The 15,534-nt window shown below is 44.4% G+C and overlaps 1 protein-coding gene across 2 annotated transcripts; it reads left to right on the forward strand.

The window, feature by feature from the left end:
- The first annotated feature begins 7,299 nt into the window (after positions 1 to 7,299).
- Positions 7,300 to 10,893, forward strand: LOC124704468 (pentatricopeptide repeat-containing protein At5g14080-like). 2 transcript variants are annotated; one of them, XM_047236722.1, is made up of 8 exons: positions 7,300 to 7,753; positions 7,889 to 7,940; positions 8,134 to 8,570; positions 8,689 to 8,736; positions 8,932 to 9,038; positions 9,157 to 9,372; positions 9,460 to 9,854; positions 10,158 to 10,893. In XM_047236722.1, the coding sequence occupies exons 5-7, from the start codon at positions 8,972 to 8,974 to the stop codon at positions 9,765 to 9,767; spliced, it is 591 nt and encodes a 196-aa protein (XP_047092678.1). In that variant the 5' UTR covers positions 7,300 to 7,753; positions 7,889 to 7,940; positions 8,134 to 8,570; positions 8,689 to 8,736; positions 8,932 to 8,971; the 3' UTR covers positions 9,768 to 9,854; positions 10,158 to 10,893. The 2 variants fall into 2 exon arrangements, with proteins under 2 accessions (XP_047092678.1, XP_047092677.1); XM_047236721.1 differs by having other exon boundaries at positions 8,134 to 8,576; positions 8,932 to 9,372.
- Positions 10,894 to 15,534: the final 4,641 nt, after the last annotated feature.

A 15,534-nucleotide genomic window follows, 5' to 3' on the forward strand; every position in this document is an offset into this window, starting at 1 on the left:
ACCTAGAAGCTCTCATTAAACAAAGTGGTGGTACAAATACAGGGAGGACCGCATAGAATACATGGAAAATACAAGTCCGTACTCATTTGCGCGAGAGGACCCTAAGAAAGGAAATGAACAAAAGCAATCGAGTCCCGCCTCCGAGCACCACCCCGGCGGGAACGCCTCGCCGCACGAACCGGCACCGCACCGCCGGGACGGAACCACTTGGGGTGGGGCGCCGGGAGCCACACGGACGGGGAAGAAGGGCCTCCGTCTTGGCATCTTGGCTCGAGGTTTGATGAAAACTGCTGCTGGCGGTAGCCTGAAGTGAATCGACTCCGACGAAGAGGCTGGGAGTGGTCGCCTTACGACCGTCGGTGGACGGCGCCTCACGCCGAGCCGCCTGTGGATGTACTCCCGGGGGCAGCTTCTGTTGCTCCCTGGTCGCCGGTCAAATCGCCGCCGGTGCACTCAAACTGCGGAGGAGCTTCCCTTGAACTCAGTCCCCATGACGAGAAGGAAGAAGATGCCTCATACCTTGAGCTCCTCGCCATGAATCGTGCGAAGGAAACTAGCGAGAACCTCCTGTATCTAGATCCTAGAGGACTGACCTCGAGCTCATTGGAAGAGCTGAGCCATGGCTAGAGTCGAGGAACCGAGCCGCAACCTCCACGTTGCCGCCGGCTACCGAGATCTCCATCGCCGGCCACCGCATGCCGCTCGCCGACACCGGCAGGCGCTACAACCCAAACTGCGCATGCCGCCAAACTCCACAAAGGGAAACACAGCTACACCTAGATGGCAATTCGCGGCAGCGGCGGCATTGCCCCGGAGATTCCGGCGATTCTTGCCGTCGGAGCCGGCGATGCTTGAGCCGTTCACGGACGGTGGTGCTCCATTCTCTTTGAAGGATTCGTCGTTGTTCGAGCTGGAGGTCTGTTGTCGCAGCGATGGTCGTCGATGGTTTGTGTCGGGAGGGGAGGATAGAGGACGCTTGGCAGGCTTTGGAGGATATGCGGTTACGTGGATGGAAGCCCGATTTTGTTGCATACAGGATCGTGTCTGAGGGGTTTAGGATAGCGGAAAGGGCAGACGAGGAAGGGAGGATCTTGAAGCAGAAGAGGAAGCTCGGCGTCGCACCAAGGAAGGTGGATTACAGAGAGCTTTTGCTTGCGTTGGTGTCCAACAGGCAGATCTCTGAGGCGAAGGAGATGGCGGAGGCCATTGTATCAGGCGATTTCCCCATTGATGACGATGTGTTGAGTGTCCTAGTCTGTTCGGTGTCTGAGATCGATGCTGATGCTGCCATTATGTTCTGCAAGTTCATGAAGGATTCGTCGTTGTTCGAGCTGGAGGACGGCATTGGCCCGTTGCCGCCATTGGCCCCGACATCCGAAGCTTCGCCTTCGCCGGAAGGTTCTTCTCCCGATCCGTGGTCGATCTCCATAGAATCCCCACCGTGCTTGCTCGAGTCCTGCTCCATCGGATCATCGCTCCCAGTGCGGTGATCGGTCGAACCCCCGCCATGGCTGCCGTCTCCTGTTGACGCGTAGTCTTCGCTGGAGCCATGGTCCACAGGATCGCCGCCGTGCTCCCCGGCCGCAGCGAGGTCGTCGTCGCTCGAGCCTTGCTCCATCTGATCACCGCCCGTGCTCAGCAGGGTCGCAGCTCGAGCCCTTCTCCGTCGGCGGAGCCTCCTCCCGATGCACCGCGGCTCCCAGAAATGCGTTCAGGATCGATTTCGGAATTTTCTTGATTTCTTGCTGCGGGCTTTCTTGGTTTCTTGCAGGTTCTTGGGGACTTTGGTGGAAGGCGATGAAACAGACGAAGAGGAGAGGAAAACAGACGGGGAAGTTTAAACGGCCAAACGGGAACGTATGGCTTTACGATTCGTGCGCTGGATGAATCCACGAGAGTGGTTTGGGGGCAGCGCTAGATGGTCCACCTTGTCAGTCAAAGAGGGCGATTTACACAAAAATAACCCAAAAGTGGAAGAAAAGCACAGACTGACCCTCCGGCGAAACTATTTCACCAATCTAACCCTTTTGTGTGGCGCCCCTCCCACGGGCGCCACACATGCCCATGTGGCTCCCCTCTGCCGGCGCCACACACCCAGCCGACGTGGCCCCCTCGCCGCCGAGCCGGTGCGCCCGTCCGACGTGGCAGCATGTGTGGCGCCCCTCCCAACGGCGCCACACATGCCAACTTATATCATGTTTTCGGTCGAAAACATCCAGGGGCTCCGGAACGTCTGGGACTTAGCCGTTTTGCGAGGCTCGATGTGTGGCGCCGACGCCACGGGCGCCACACTAGCATGTGTGGCGCCGATGCCACGGGCGCCACACATCCACTTAAGTGTGGCGCCCGCGCCCGCGCCCAGCCCGACGCAGCCAGTTTCTTCTCTTCTCTCTGTTCCTCCCGGAAACCGCCGCCGCCGCCCGAGTCCCCTTCGCCCCCCACCAAATCGACCAAGCAATCGTCAGATCCGGCCGGCCAAGTCCTTCCTCCTCCATTCCTCAAGGTATTCCCCTTCGAATCCCTCACATTCATCCACTAATTTCATAGATCTTGCTAGATTTGCACATGAACCCTAGACATGGAAACTAGATTTGAAATGGCTATGTATGTGTTGAATGTGTATGTGTAGGAACCCTAGATATGTAGGAACCCTAGATATGTAGGAACCCTAGATGTGTTGAATGAAATTTTACATGTATGTGTTGAAATCCTTATGTATGTATGTGGTGAAAGGCAAAATTGGAGCTTAGCAAATGCATTCTATTGTCTTACATATGTCTATTATGTGCCTAGGAATGGTATGTCTTACGAAATTCATATGTGTGATGTATTTGGATATGAACTCTCATGTATGTGTGATGTATATGTGATTCGAAAGTTAGATATATTCTCATGTATTCTTGATGGAATAACTCATATTTGTTAGGAATGTATGTGTGATGGCTTATTTGGATATATTCTCATGTATGTGTTGCTCATATTTGGTATGAATGGCTCATAATATGTTGTATGTGTTGCTCATACATGTAGGATGGTGTGGCTTCTGGATGAAGAGTACGACAGGGAGCACCGGGCTGTTCATATGACGGAGAGGGGAACGGATCTTCACCCTTTGAAGATTCGTTACCATGGCACACCGGATATACCTTATGACGAGAGGTACACGGAGTTCATCCGGCCTACCGGTCTTATGCCGTTCATATCCCTTGTAAGCCGTGGGGGCCACACATGAACCCCTCGGCACTCACCGCCCTTGTCGACCGGTGGAGGCCGGAGACTCACACCTTCCACTTGAGGGCCGGCGAGATGGCCCCTACTCGCAGGATGTTTCCATGATCCTTGCACTACCTATTCAGGGCGAGCCACTGTGTATGAACACAGCTTCTGATGGGTGGCGCGGACAGATGGAGGATCTTATTGGCAGGGCTCCTCCGCCGCCAGAAAATCCAAAGGAGAGAGTTCCCGCCGGCGCGTCTTTCACTTGGATCGGAACTAACTTTGCGGAATGCCCCATAGAGGCCGACGAGGACACTCGGAGGACGTACGCCCGCGTGTACTTATGGTACATGATTTCCGGGACTCTCTTTCCCGACGGTGGGGGTAAGCTGGCCCATTGGTGTTGGCTGAAGGCGCTTACGGTGTTGGACGCCCGGTGGAGTTGGGGAACAGCGGCACTTGCCTACCTCTACCGGCAGGTGATGATTTGTTCTATGTACTATTTTCCTATAGTAGTGCGCTACACAAAGTAGTAACCAAATATCTTATGTATGCGGTTGGACGAAGCTTGTCGCAGGATCGGGAGCAAGACGGGTAGCGGCGGTATTGGTGGATGCATGCTCCTACTTTCCGTATGGAGCTGGGACCGCCTATCAGTTGGGCGTCCCAGGGTACTCAACGAGACGCCATGGCCTCATTTCCCTCACTTTCCTGATCGGGAGCCCACTTGGGCATACCTTTGGGACAATGTCTCGGAGATGACGAGCGATCCAATGATCATGTACAGGCAGTACACTGCGGAGTTGGACACTCTTACCGCTGAGCAGGTAACCGATCACTGCGGAGTTGCAATCCTAGTTTTGATTGATTCTACTGGCATCTACTAAATAATTGTATGCTGCAGGTGGAATGGGAGCCATATGGTAGCTACTACCGTATTGGCGCGGCGATGACTGACCTAAACCCCAAGTGCACGGAGGAGGCGCAGTTCTGGCGTATGCGCTGCCCACTCATATGCATGTGGCTTGTTGAACACCACCAGCCGCAAAGAGTGATGAGACAGTTTGGGCTGTATCAGGAGTGCCCACCAATGTGGCAAGACACGGACAAGGCGCTTCACGGGTAAACTTCGGAATCATGCGATGGAAGATTCTTGATAGAAGAGGTACAAACTAACTTGTTGATTCTTGCAGGCTTGATAGGCAGCGGCGAGAGGAAGATCACAAATTGGCCAGTCCATCATAGCGGCCACATCACGGCGTTCCAACACTGCTTGGAAGCGGCACGGAATGCGGCCCCGAGCGGATTGTGCCTCACGACTTCACCGCTTTCAACAACTACCTCGAGTGGTTCCATCGGAACACGCGTATCGAGTTAGTGAAGCGCGCGTATCGTGAAGAGATCTTGGACGACCCCATCCGGTTCGATGAGGTTGGGCAAAGCCAGGCACGACACTTTTGCTCGCGAGAGGGAGATCGACTTCTATTGCTTCCGAGCTGAACTTCGTGGTAATGGATTCTCTCACTAACTAGTACATCATCTAGATTGCCATGTGCTCGCTTAAATTGTGTATGCTATGTTTGTCACAGCGGGAGGAGATCCGGAAAACAGCTGAGGAGTGCGAGGTTGTGTGGGAGCAGAGCCACACGGATGAAAAGCTCGTCGGACCGTTGCGGAATTTCGTTAAGGTATGATCACCAACTTTGAATGTACGCAATTATGTTCGGTGGCTTTGTAACCGTGAGTTCCATGACGCAGAACACCGCACGAAAGATGCGGCGGTTAGCGAACTTGCTAGGTTGCCGCGAAGGCGAAATCCCTACATCCTCCTCTTCCGAAGAACATGTATGGACTATTTTGTTGCTTGTGAAACATGTTCTTACTAATTTCAACTTTTGTAATCTCATGTGTTCATGTTTGTGCAGATTCCTCCCGAGGACGACCTAATTCCGAGTCAAGGCGTACTTCCGAAGCGTACCTCCAAGCAACGGTCGGCTTACCGGTTGAAGCCAAGGGGCAAGGCTCCAAACCGGTACACTCCGGAAGATTATGTCAACCGAGGAAAGAAGGTTGTCACCGAGGAGGATGACGGGCCGCCGCGGAGATCAGCTATGTCGAGGATGAGGAACGACGAGCCGTTCTCTTCGAGAGGAGGAGGAGGAGGAGGAGGAGGAGGAGGAGGAGCAGCGAGCAGGAGCAGCAGCAGCGAGAGCAGCGGCGAGGAGCAGCCAAGGCAGCGGACGAAGAGGATGGCCGTCCGGAAGCAGCCCGTGAGGACGACACGTCGAGGACGACACTAGGATGTGCTCCGTGTTGTTGTGAACTATATCTTCATAAGTATCGATTTGTGAACCCTATGTCATTTCGAACCATGGTCCGTAATGCTACTTGTTGTTTGAATCTACGTGCTACAATGTGACCTATGAAGTGTTATATGTGTATGTCATGAAATTTCTACTTGTTGTGTCCAATATTGTACTCGTGAATCGTTGGAGTTTGGTAGGATTTTTCATGTTTTCAACACAAGTCCATGTGTGGCGCCCTTCCCGCCGGCGCCACAAGTGCTAGTGTGGCGCCCGTGGCATCGGCGCCACACATGCCAACTTATATGAACCATTGGGTCCAAAACATACCGTGGGACAAATCCTCCGGGACTTAGCCGTTTTCGCGAGGCTCTATGTGTGGCGCCCGTGGCATCGGCGCCACACAGGCTAGTGTGGCGCCCGTGTCATCGGCGCCACACATCGAGCCTCGCAAAACGGCTAAGTCCCGCAGGAATTGTCTCACGGCATGTTTTGGGGATTACAAGTGCATGTGTGGCGCCGTTGGGAGGGCGCCACACATGCCGCCACGTCGGACGGGCGCACCCGGCCTCGGCGGCGAGGGGCCACGTCGGGCCGGGTGTGTGGCGCCGGCAGGGAGGGAGCCACATGGGCATGTGTGGCGCCCGTGGGAGGGGCGCCACACAAAAGGGTTAGATTGGTGAAATAGTTTCGCCGGAGGGTCAGTCTGTGCTTTTCTTCCACTTTTGGGTTATTTTTGTGTAAATCGCCGTCAAAGAGGGGCTGCTGCTGTACGGCTAGCAGCAACATTTAACTAGACGCGCACGATTAGAGTCGCACAAACATCCACCGGACTTTTCTTTCCCTCTCGACTCTCTTCCCCAGCCAGCCATGGACTCTGTTCCCCAACCCAACTCTAAAAACGACACAGGCACGAGGAGATCCCCCACTTTCGACCTCCGGGACCAGATGGCCGCCAAATTCCTGCCGCCGACATCCCCGGAATCCCCGTGCCCGACGGTGAGCCACCAATCCTCTGCAACTCCATCCTGCCCGGAGAGCGCAGGAAATCGCCACTTTTTTTTCTACTGCTCTGCTTTCGGATCCTGGGAGCCAGCCCGCGTTTCTTCGCCATCCTGGGAAATCCACCAGTAAAGTAGCATCACGATGATTTTTTCTTCTTACTACTGCACTCCGAATCTTCAATCCTGTGTACTAGATTCTTTACTGCCTCTAAATCTGCTGCAACCAAATGGTTCACAATCTCCCCTACCTATACAGCCCGTAACAATCATCATGTACCAGCTGCTACTATGCTTGTATATATTCAGATTCAGGTCACAAATCACCAAGCTTTTCACGCCACTGCAATTAGTATAAGCTTTTCACCCTGTCTCAGGTTGCTGCTGCTGCTCCCAGCGTCCGTGTCGCCCAACTGCCCCTGCTTTCTTCGATTGTCGCGGAGAGACCTAGCCCTCGGGCCACCGTCATCCGTCGACCTCGCCGGACCAGGAGAAGATGGCGCCAAGTTCCTGCCGCCGCCGGAGGCAGCGGCATCCATACCTTCCCCGCGCCCAACGGCCCTGCCCGGAGGGCGCCGCACATGGCCATCTTTTTACTGCTCTGCTTTCGATACTGGGAGCCTGCACGCGTTTGTACATTCATTTCCACCGCACTAACATGCTAGCCAGTCAACTCCTAAATCAAATGGTTCAGAATGTCCCCGACTGTATAAAGCTCGTGACAATCAGGCCAAGCAACTACAGGTATGCTTGTTCCGATTTGACCTCACAAATCACCAAGCTTTTCACGCTAGCTGCACCTATGCTTCTTCCAGAATGTCCTCGCTAATTTGGTTCTACCACCTGTTAGTTGCAGTTTACTAGTAGCAACTTCCTGCTCAGTTTTCCTCTACTTGACTTGATCATTAGATGCTCTCTCAAGTTGATTGCCTAATGTCTTGCTTTTATCTATAATACATCAAAATCATTGCTAGGTTGAACCCATATCAGTTGGTACCATAATATTGTTTATTTTGCTCAGAGACTAGTAATGGGTTGGTCTTTATTTACTAGACGGCCATCTCGACTCCATGTGCTTGACTATATGGCTCTGTTTAGTATGCTACTAGCTAGACGTCGTCTATTTGGACTTCCTTCTGAATATTATTGTTTCCTTTTGCTGACCATGTTCTGCTCTTCTCTGAGGACAACGAGCGGCAGCCGTGACCTCCTTCTTCGGCTCCATGTGCTTAGGTAATTTTTCTGGTTCCAATCAAGCAGATGACGTTACTGTGTTTAGATCCAGCTATATATGGTGGCTGTTTAATTACTACTTGGTCATGTCACTAATAACTTCTGCTGTAATTAGTTCTTTGCTTCATGTTTCAGGTTAATAAGGACTTAAATCAAATCACAGCCTGTTCATGTCAGTTACTTTGATGTAAGGATCAGATTTACATGTCCATGTCCATGTCCATGTCCATGTTAATTTCTAGCATTTGTATGCATGCGATTCCTATTCTAGCAAAGATTGGTTAGAACTATATATCATCCATCTTGCTAGCTTTGAACTCGCTTGCACTTGAGATAAATTCCTTTCCTCTACTGATTTCTTATGTTTTTTACAATGCAAGTTTTACAAGGCTGGGAGGACAGAAGGCTTCTGTCTGATGCAGGACCGGAGGGTGGAAGAACAACAAGGGAAAGCTCAACTCGTCTTTGTGTGAAACCAGATTTTGAATGGCTGGGTTGTAATTCTTGCAGACTTTTATTTGTCACTCCAAATCTGGAATGTTGGGTGCTATCTTGTAAAGCTTCATTCTAACGTCTGTTTGGTTATTTGATTGTGCTGTTGCACTTCTTTTGATTGTTTAAATTGTGATCTGATTATCTCGAAAATTGGGTAGCTCATAGCGATTTTTTTTTTTTTTGAAAACCTTAACTTCTACTTTTTCACCAAATAGGTCAGAGTCGATCGGGGTAGTAGGCCAAGCATGAAGTGGCATAAGTTGGACCTCCTCAAGCACGTACGTACTTGATGCAGCTAGCAGCTCACGAGAAGAAAAATAAGGTGAAGGTAGCTAGCTCGCCTGTGACTACGATGGGCAATATATGGTGGCTGTTTAATTACTACCTGGTCATGTCACTAATAAGTTCTGTTGTAATTCGTTCTTTGGTTCATGTTTCAGATTAATAAGGACTTCAATCAAATCATGGCCTGTTCTGTAAATGTTTAGGTCAGTTACTTTGATTTAACGATCAGATTTACATGTCCATGTCCATGTTAATTTCTAGCAAATTTATGCATGCGATTCCTATTCTAGCAAAGATTGGTTAGAACTATCATCTATCTTGTTAGCTTTGAAATCGCTTGCACTTGTGATAAATTCCTTTCCTGTACTGATTTTTGATTTTTTTTTTCACAATGCAAGTTTTACAAGGCTGGGAGCATAGAAGGCTTCTGTCTGATGCATGACCGGAGGGTGGAAGAACAAAATGAACGCTGTACTCCTCTTTTTTGTCATACAATTCTCTCATGGTAACACTCTGTAGAAATGACCTCCTTAGACCAGCTAAGAAGTTGTGGGATGAGATGTTCACGAGTGGGTGTAGTCCAAATCTGCAGACCTACAATATACTTATAACAAAATTTGCAGAGATTGGTGAAACTGGAGAAGTCCAACAGCTGTTTGATCACATGCTCCAGAAAGGAGTGGCCCCAGATGGCGCAACATACACTTCAGTCATTACTATGCTGTGCCAAGAAAACAAATATGAACAGGCTGAGGAAATCTTTAACAAGTCTGTAGTGCAGGATTCTAAACTAGCTAGTTCAGTGTTAACTGTACTTATCCTTGCACTCTGTAAACAAGGTATTTCTTTCCCCGTATTTAGTTTCTCTTGCTGTTGTAGTTATTCAAGTATCTCCTTGTTAATAGTTGTCCTCCAACTATTTTCAGGTAGCTTTAAAGCAGCATTGAGTGTAATGTTCAGTGTTCCATCCAATATTGAGACCTCGAATTCACATGTCATTTTGTTGAAGTTCCTAACAGATGCCGAGGAAATAGAAATGGCCCTTGAACACATAAAATGGATTAAGCGCTGCTGCAGCTCTACGTTTCAGGGCATAATGAACGAACTAATGGCTTCTCTTTCGACTTCTGCTAGTCTTCAACCTGTCACAAAGTTGGTTCGTTATTTACATTCTCAGGGGCTTGTTGACGAAGTTGGCCCATGGATGAAGATGATAGAGAATGTTTATGCTTGAATAACAATTTCAATGGTTACCATATCATGACATCGTATGAGTTATCCATTTTGCTAATCAGGCCAGAAGTGTCTGGGATCATTGGAGGTTAGGCTTCTGTGCATTACTTCTGAAAGAAAAAGTGGTATTCCTTGTGATACATTTACCAAAACATTGCTGAGATCTTTTACAAAGATCTGAGATCATTGGTGATCTAGTCCAATCACTGTATAAACCTTAAGGCGTCTTTTCTGTAGATCGTTGGCATCCATGTTCTTATGACTATGTGAATTCCTTCATTTTGTTCCATGTTTCGCTTAGAAGTATCAGTATGGCAACTAATCTAATTTTCGGTTCTGCACCATACTACGGAGAAACGATTAATCTCGGCTTTTTTTATTCGGGTTGCAGGTTTTGTGCTGCTGCTCTATGTCTATGCTCCTATTCCAACAGAAACCTAGAAACCTGATGTTATGCTTGGCTGATATGATGTGGCAATGGCTCGGGATGACATTCAGCGAGTGTAATGAATTTACCTTTATCCAATGAGCAACTCATAATAATGATACTGCCGCTATAGTGGGTATAACAGTGGCAGGGATGGCAGGTCAGAATGAGTTCTATGGCGCTGTAGTGGATTCTCATGCTGACCAGGTCCATTGTGGTATAGAAAGTGAAGGCAATTCTTGTTCATCTCATCTCCTCCTGATCCAGAGGATAAATGAATTTCTTTGAGGGATGCAGCACTGATCACTGCAATATTTGTGTCTGGGTGACATTTTCAAGATTGCGTCCTACATGGCATCTAAGGTCCCTGCTGTGGATTCAGCTTGATTTACGATATGAAGACAAGGGCTTATGCTGCACTCCATTTCAGAATTGCGCGTCAAGTTTCTTTGGTTGGGCCAGATATTCTCTGATCTGATTATGTGTGTTTTTCAATATTTTAGATGGCTTGGTAGATTGTCCATAAATACTCATAGGTGTGGTTCATGATTTTTTTTTTGGATACTTCTCATGTATCTTTATAGACACAGAACTATAAGAAAGCAGGGTCAATAATTGTAATTCCTACTTACCCTGTACCCTTGTTGCATTACAAATGGCAAAAATTACAGAGAACATCAGAAAAAGGACAGTCATGTGATTATTAAGATCAAGCATACAGAGTATGAACAAAAACAGACTGCATTTGACGTGCAGCATATCCCTTTGTTTGTACAGGTGCAATTTCCATCAGTTTCAGATGAACACAGCGTTGTCTGACATATACTGCAAACAAGATATGTAAACTGGCAGTGTATCTATCTATCTAAAATCTAGTCAGAACGAAACAGCAAATCGCCATGTATTGTGTATCTTCAACGCAGTGGTGATATCAGGTAGAGACTAAGCTCTTCTTCCCGTCCTTAGTTTAGGAAAGTAGAAAGTTTTTTTCCTTTTATTTTAGGAATTTTTGGAACATTTCAACAAAGAAGGTCTTTCTTTCACAGGTCAAACAAGACCTAAGACTTAATCTAAAAGAAATTACTAGATTGAGACGTCAGGAAGAAGCGACAGAGGTAACGAGGTAACTGCAACCAAACTCCCTGTCCTAGTCTTACATTGCTGAAATTTTCACTCTCGAGGAGTTCCGCAAACTCCACCAGAGATTCAGTCAAGGATTCGGAGGAGGTGTTGAGCTCGGTGCAAATTGGCTCAGATATATATTCTAGTCTTGCCCACAGGAGCTTTCCTATTTCACAAGCAAGCATACAACAGGGTTCAATTTACTTTCCATGAAGATTAGTCACCGATGAGTTACTAGAAACTTTTTTTTGGATTTTATTGTATTTTTTTCATTTGAGTAACTTTTCATTTTTCTGTGCCATTGATTTCATTTGGGTCATCCGAAACCAAACCAAATCTCTAGAAAGGTTGCAAACTCTTTAGTAATGATGTAATACTTTTTTATTATCAAAATATATAAGATTTGTTTTACTATTATTTAAGTTAGCCGTTCTATATATATCAACCAAGATTTTCCCGAGCAATCCGTGTCTAGAGCTGCATTATGTTTAAAAGGAATAGAGAATATGTACTCCCTCTATGTTTATAATGACACTACATTTTAGGTTCAATCCAAGTCAAACTTTACAAAGTTCGATCAACTATATAGAAAAAATATAAACATTTGTAAGACCGAATGGGTATAATATGAAAATAAACTTTATGAAGATACAAAATCATGTTGATTTTATATAAATAAAGAATTTTTTTACTATATAATTGACCAAACTTTATCAAGTTTAACTTTAACTAAATCTAAAGCACAAGCTAAATAAAAACTTAGACATATTACGTGAAATAAATTCATATGGGGTTAGACCAGAGAGCTATGTCTTGCTAAGAGAAGTCCTAATAGGTGAAAATATCCAACAAATATCAGAACTATGTAAAATAAATAGTCCTTGAATATGGCTAAAAGGAAAAAAAAAATCACACATACCTTTCTTTTAGGGAAACAACTGAACTCTAGTGTGCATTTTTATTGATTCAATCAAAAAAATTACATAGTTGAATCTAAGAAATAATAACCCTTACTCGGTAACTCAGTATACTATTCTGAGCAGCTAACCAAAGATTTTTTTATTTATTTTCAGTGGCACTTTTATAAACTACAATTTCATGTGCAGCCATCAAGCTTGAGTTATTTTTAAAGCTATAAATACATTGACTTAATAGAGAGTACCTATGATTTAGTCAACTTCCGAAACAAGGAATCCTCTACTTCAGTCAGTCTTACATCTGTTAAACCTCACACAACCCCATCATTCTCTAAAAAGTCTAGACACACTAAAATTACAAGTGAAAGCTAAATAATACAAACGAGATAATTTATTCATAAGGGGACCATCACTGATCCAATGGTCCTCCAACAATTTTCTTACACAAACTAAAGAAATCATCTTTAACTTTCATCGGACCCTGCCAAAAATGAGATTGACTAGGCCTAAGCTGGCACATTGAGAACAAATTATTTCTAACATATTTCTCCTAATCAACTTCTGCCATAAATTTTCTGAAATTTCTAGTTTCCACAAAAATTTCGTGAGAAGACATTTATTCGTAACTCCTAAATCGACCACACATAAACCCCCATGTTCCTTAGATTAATAAATTTTGTCCCGACTCACCAAATGATACTTTTAAGCATCTACTTGCCATAACAGCCTCTTCATGAAAAACTTAAAACGTTTACTCCGACCTTTGGGGAGTTCAAACAGCGAGAGCATATAAATAAGTGGACATGTCTTAATAAAAGTTATTCTACCACCACATGATTTTTTCAAACATGAGTCTTTTTTCCCTTTTCTCCTCAGTATCACCCCAATCCAGATTACACAATCTAATATAGTTAAAAGGCAGATCTAAATAAATATTTAAAAGGTATCTTACCCTCCATACAAATAAAAAATAGAAGCATAGTCATTACTTCTCTCCAGCTGAACCAAAAAAAATAAGGAAATTTATTTTTAAGCCAGACATTTATTCAAACAAACATAACATAAAATTTAGATTCCTAGCACTCTCAGAATTGTCCTTAAACATGAAAATTGTTTCATCCTCATAGTGAAGCATGCTAATTCATCCTTCTATCATATTATATAAAACTCTTCTAATTAGACCACACTCGCATGTTTTTCTAATCACTAAAGTTAAGACATCTACTGCAACATTAAACAGAATAGGGGAGCGTGGATCTCACCCTGTCTCAAACCCTTCTTAGTCTCAAAGAAAGAACCAATTTGATCGCTAACCATCACTACTTTACCATTTTTAACTATTTTCATTACCATATTGATAAAATTCCAAGGACAACCCCTTTTAACCATAACTTCTAAAAATACAAAAAAAAACTCTTATCGCAGACTTTCTCGAAATCAACCTTAAACAAGACAACATTATACCTACTCTTATGAACTCCATGAAAAATCACCACACCCTCCAAAATGAACCTATCTTTAGTAAAAGTTGTATGTACCGGAGAAACTGATTTGTCTGTCCATAAAATAGCTCTATTATTTAACACTTTGGTACAATGTTTAAACAGAACATTAAGTAAACATACAGGCCTGTACTCTTGTATCTTATCGGCTTCTACTCTTTAGGGCAGCAAAGTAAATATTACTCCATCATGATAAAATCCAAACAAGAAATATTACTCTACCAAGAAAAATTCACTGAACAAGAAAAACTATCATTACCCATCAAAGGCCAAAAATATTGATAAAATTTGGTACGTTTCATCTAGGATAAATTAGTTTTGGTTTCCTCTACTGAAAAAGGTTGCCCTAACATGTCTCTATCATTGTCATCTAATAGACAAGGAACTAAATCATCAAAACTAATATTAACATTATTGTCACCTGGATGAAATAAGTTTTTATAAAAGGAAGTAGCATCCTAGCCATGAAATAATCAGTACAAATCCCATTCCAGAAGATCTTTTTTCTTTAGCTCGCTGAAACCATTTCATCTCTTCCTCTTTATAGATTTTATGCAATAGATTATAGATCATCATATTGCTTCATTAAATATAACTATCTACAGATAAACGAACCACTTCACTACTTTTATCTTCTATTTCTTATGTAGCCAAAAAAAAATTGAAATTCCGACCTTAATTTGTTTCCTAATACTTGTGGCTATATTGTGGCACTTAGTTAAGAAATATTTACCAAAATGAACTATGTTCCATACTTTACAAACCACAGAGTCTAAATCCTCCCTTAAGAACCAGCATAAATCAAATTAAAAAGGCTTCTGTGTTTTAACTAAAGCCAGACCCAAATCAAGAACTATAGAACATTGATTAGATATTACTCTATGCAAAGTTTTAATATCTGATAAAGGAAATAAATTGTCAAACCTCATGGACATCAAAAATTCTATCCAATCTGCACAAAGTCGGATCTTTCTTGTTATTAGGCCAAGTAAAAATCCTAACATCACTCTCTTATTCTTTTAAATACCAATTCTCAATAATGGCATTGAATATATGATCCCATTTAGGCAACCTCCTTTTTTATTACAATCACTAGATTTTCTAATTATATTGAAATCGCCACCAACAACAAAAGGGAAAACATTACTACTAAAAACATGAACAAGTTCAATCAGGAAGTCTTGCTTATCCCTAACATGAGCAGCACCGTAAACATTAACAACATTAACCAAAGCATCCTTTCCAACATCTTTATCTAGGATTCTCATATGAAACTTCCCTATTTCAGAATCAATTATTTATAAAAATCATTATGTACACCTAATAGCATACCACCAAACATACCAATTGAATTAGCTATTACCCAAGAAAAACTATGTCTACCACTTAAACTATTAAGCAAGTCCATACTAGCATCTCTCAACTTAGTTTAAACCGTAGATTGTGATCATTAACAACATTCATGAATAAAATCTTTTTTCTAGCTCTCCTAAACCCCTAGGATTCCAAACATACCAGCCATAAAATTCAACACATCATTTTTTTGCCCTAAATTACTACCTCTTCCTCTCATAAAACCTCTACCTCTACCTTCGATAGCAGATCTACATCTGCCTACTATACGAGCTAGACTTGCATCCAACTCACGGTCATCATCATTTACTTGTTCTTGCTCACCACTACTAGATTCAAAAAAAATCATCATTAACATCATTTAAATCTAAAGAATCTACTTTACTTTTACCCTTCTCAACAAACTCATCATTTCTTCAGTTTGTATTACCGTGTTGATGGCCATGT

Source organism: Lolium rigidum, chromosome 3, assembly GCF_022539505.1.
Source record: "Lolium rigidum isolate FL_2022 chromosome 3, APGP_CSIRO_Lrig_0.1, whole genome shotgun sequence".
Taxonomy (NCBI): domain Eukaryota; kingdom Viridiplantae; phylum Streptophyta; class Magnoliopsida; order Poales; family Poaceae; genus Lolium; species Lolium rigidum.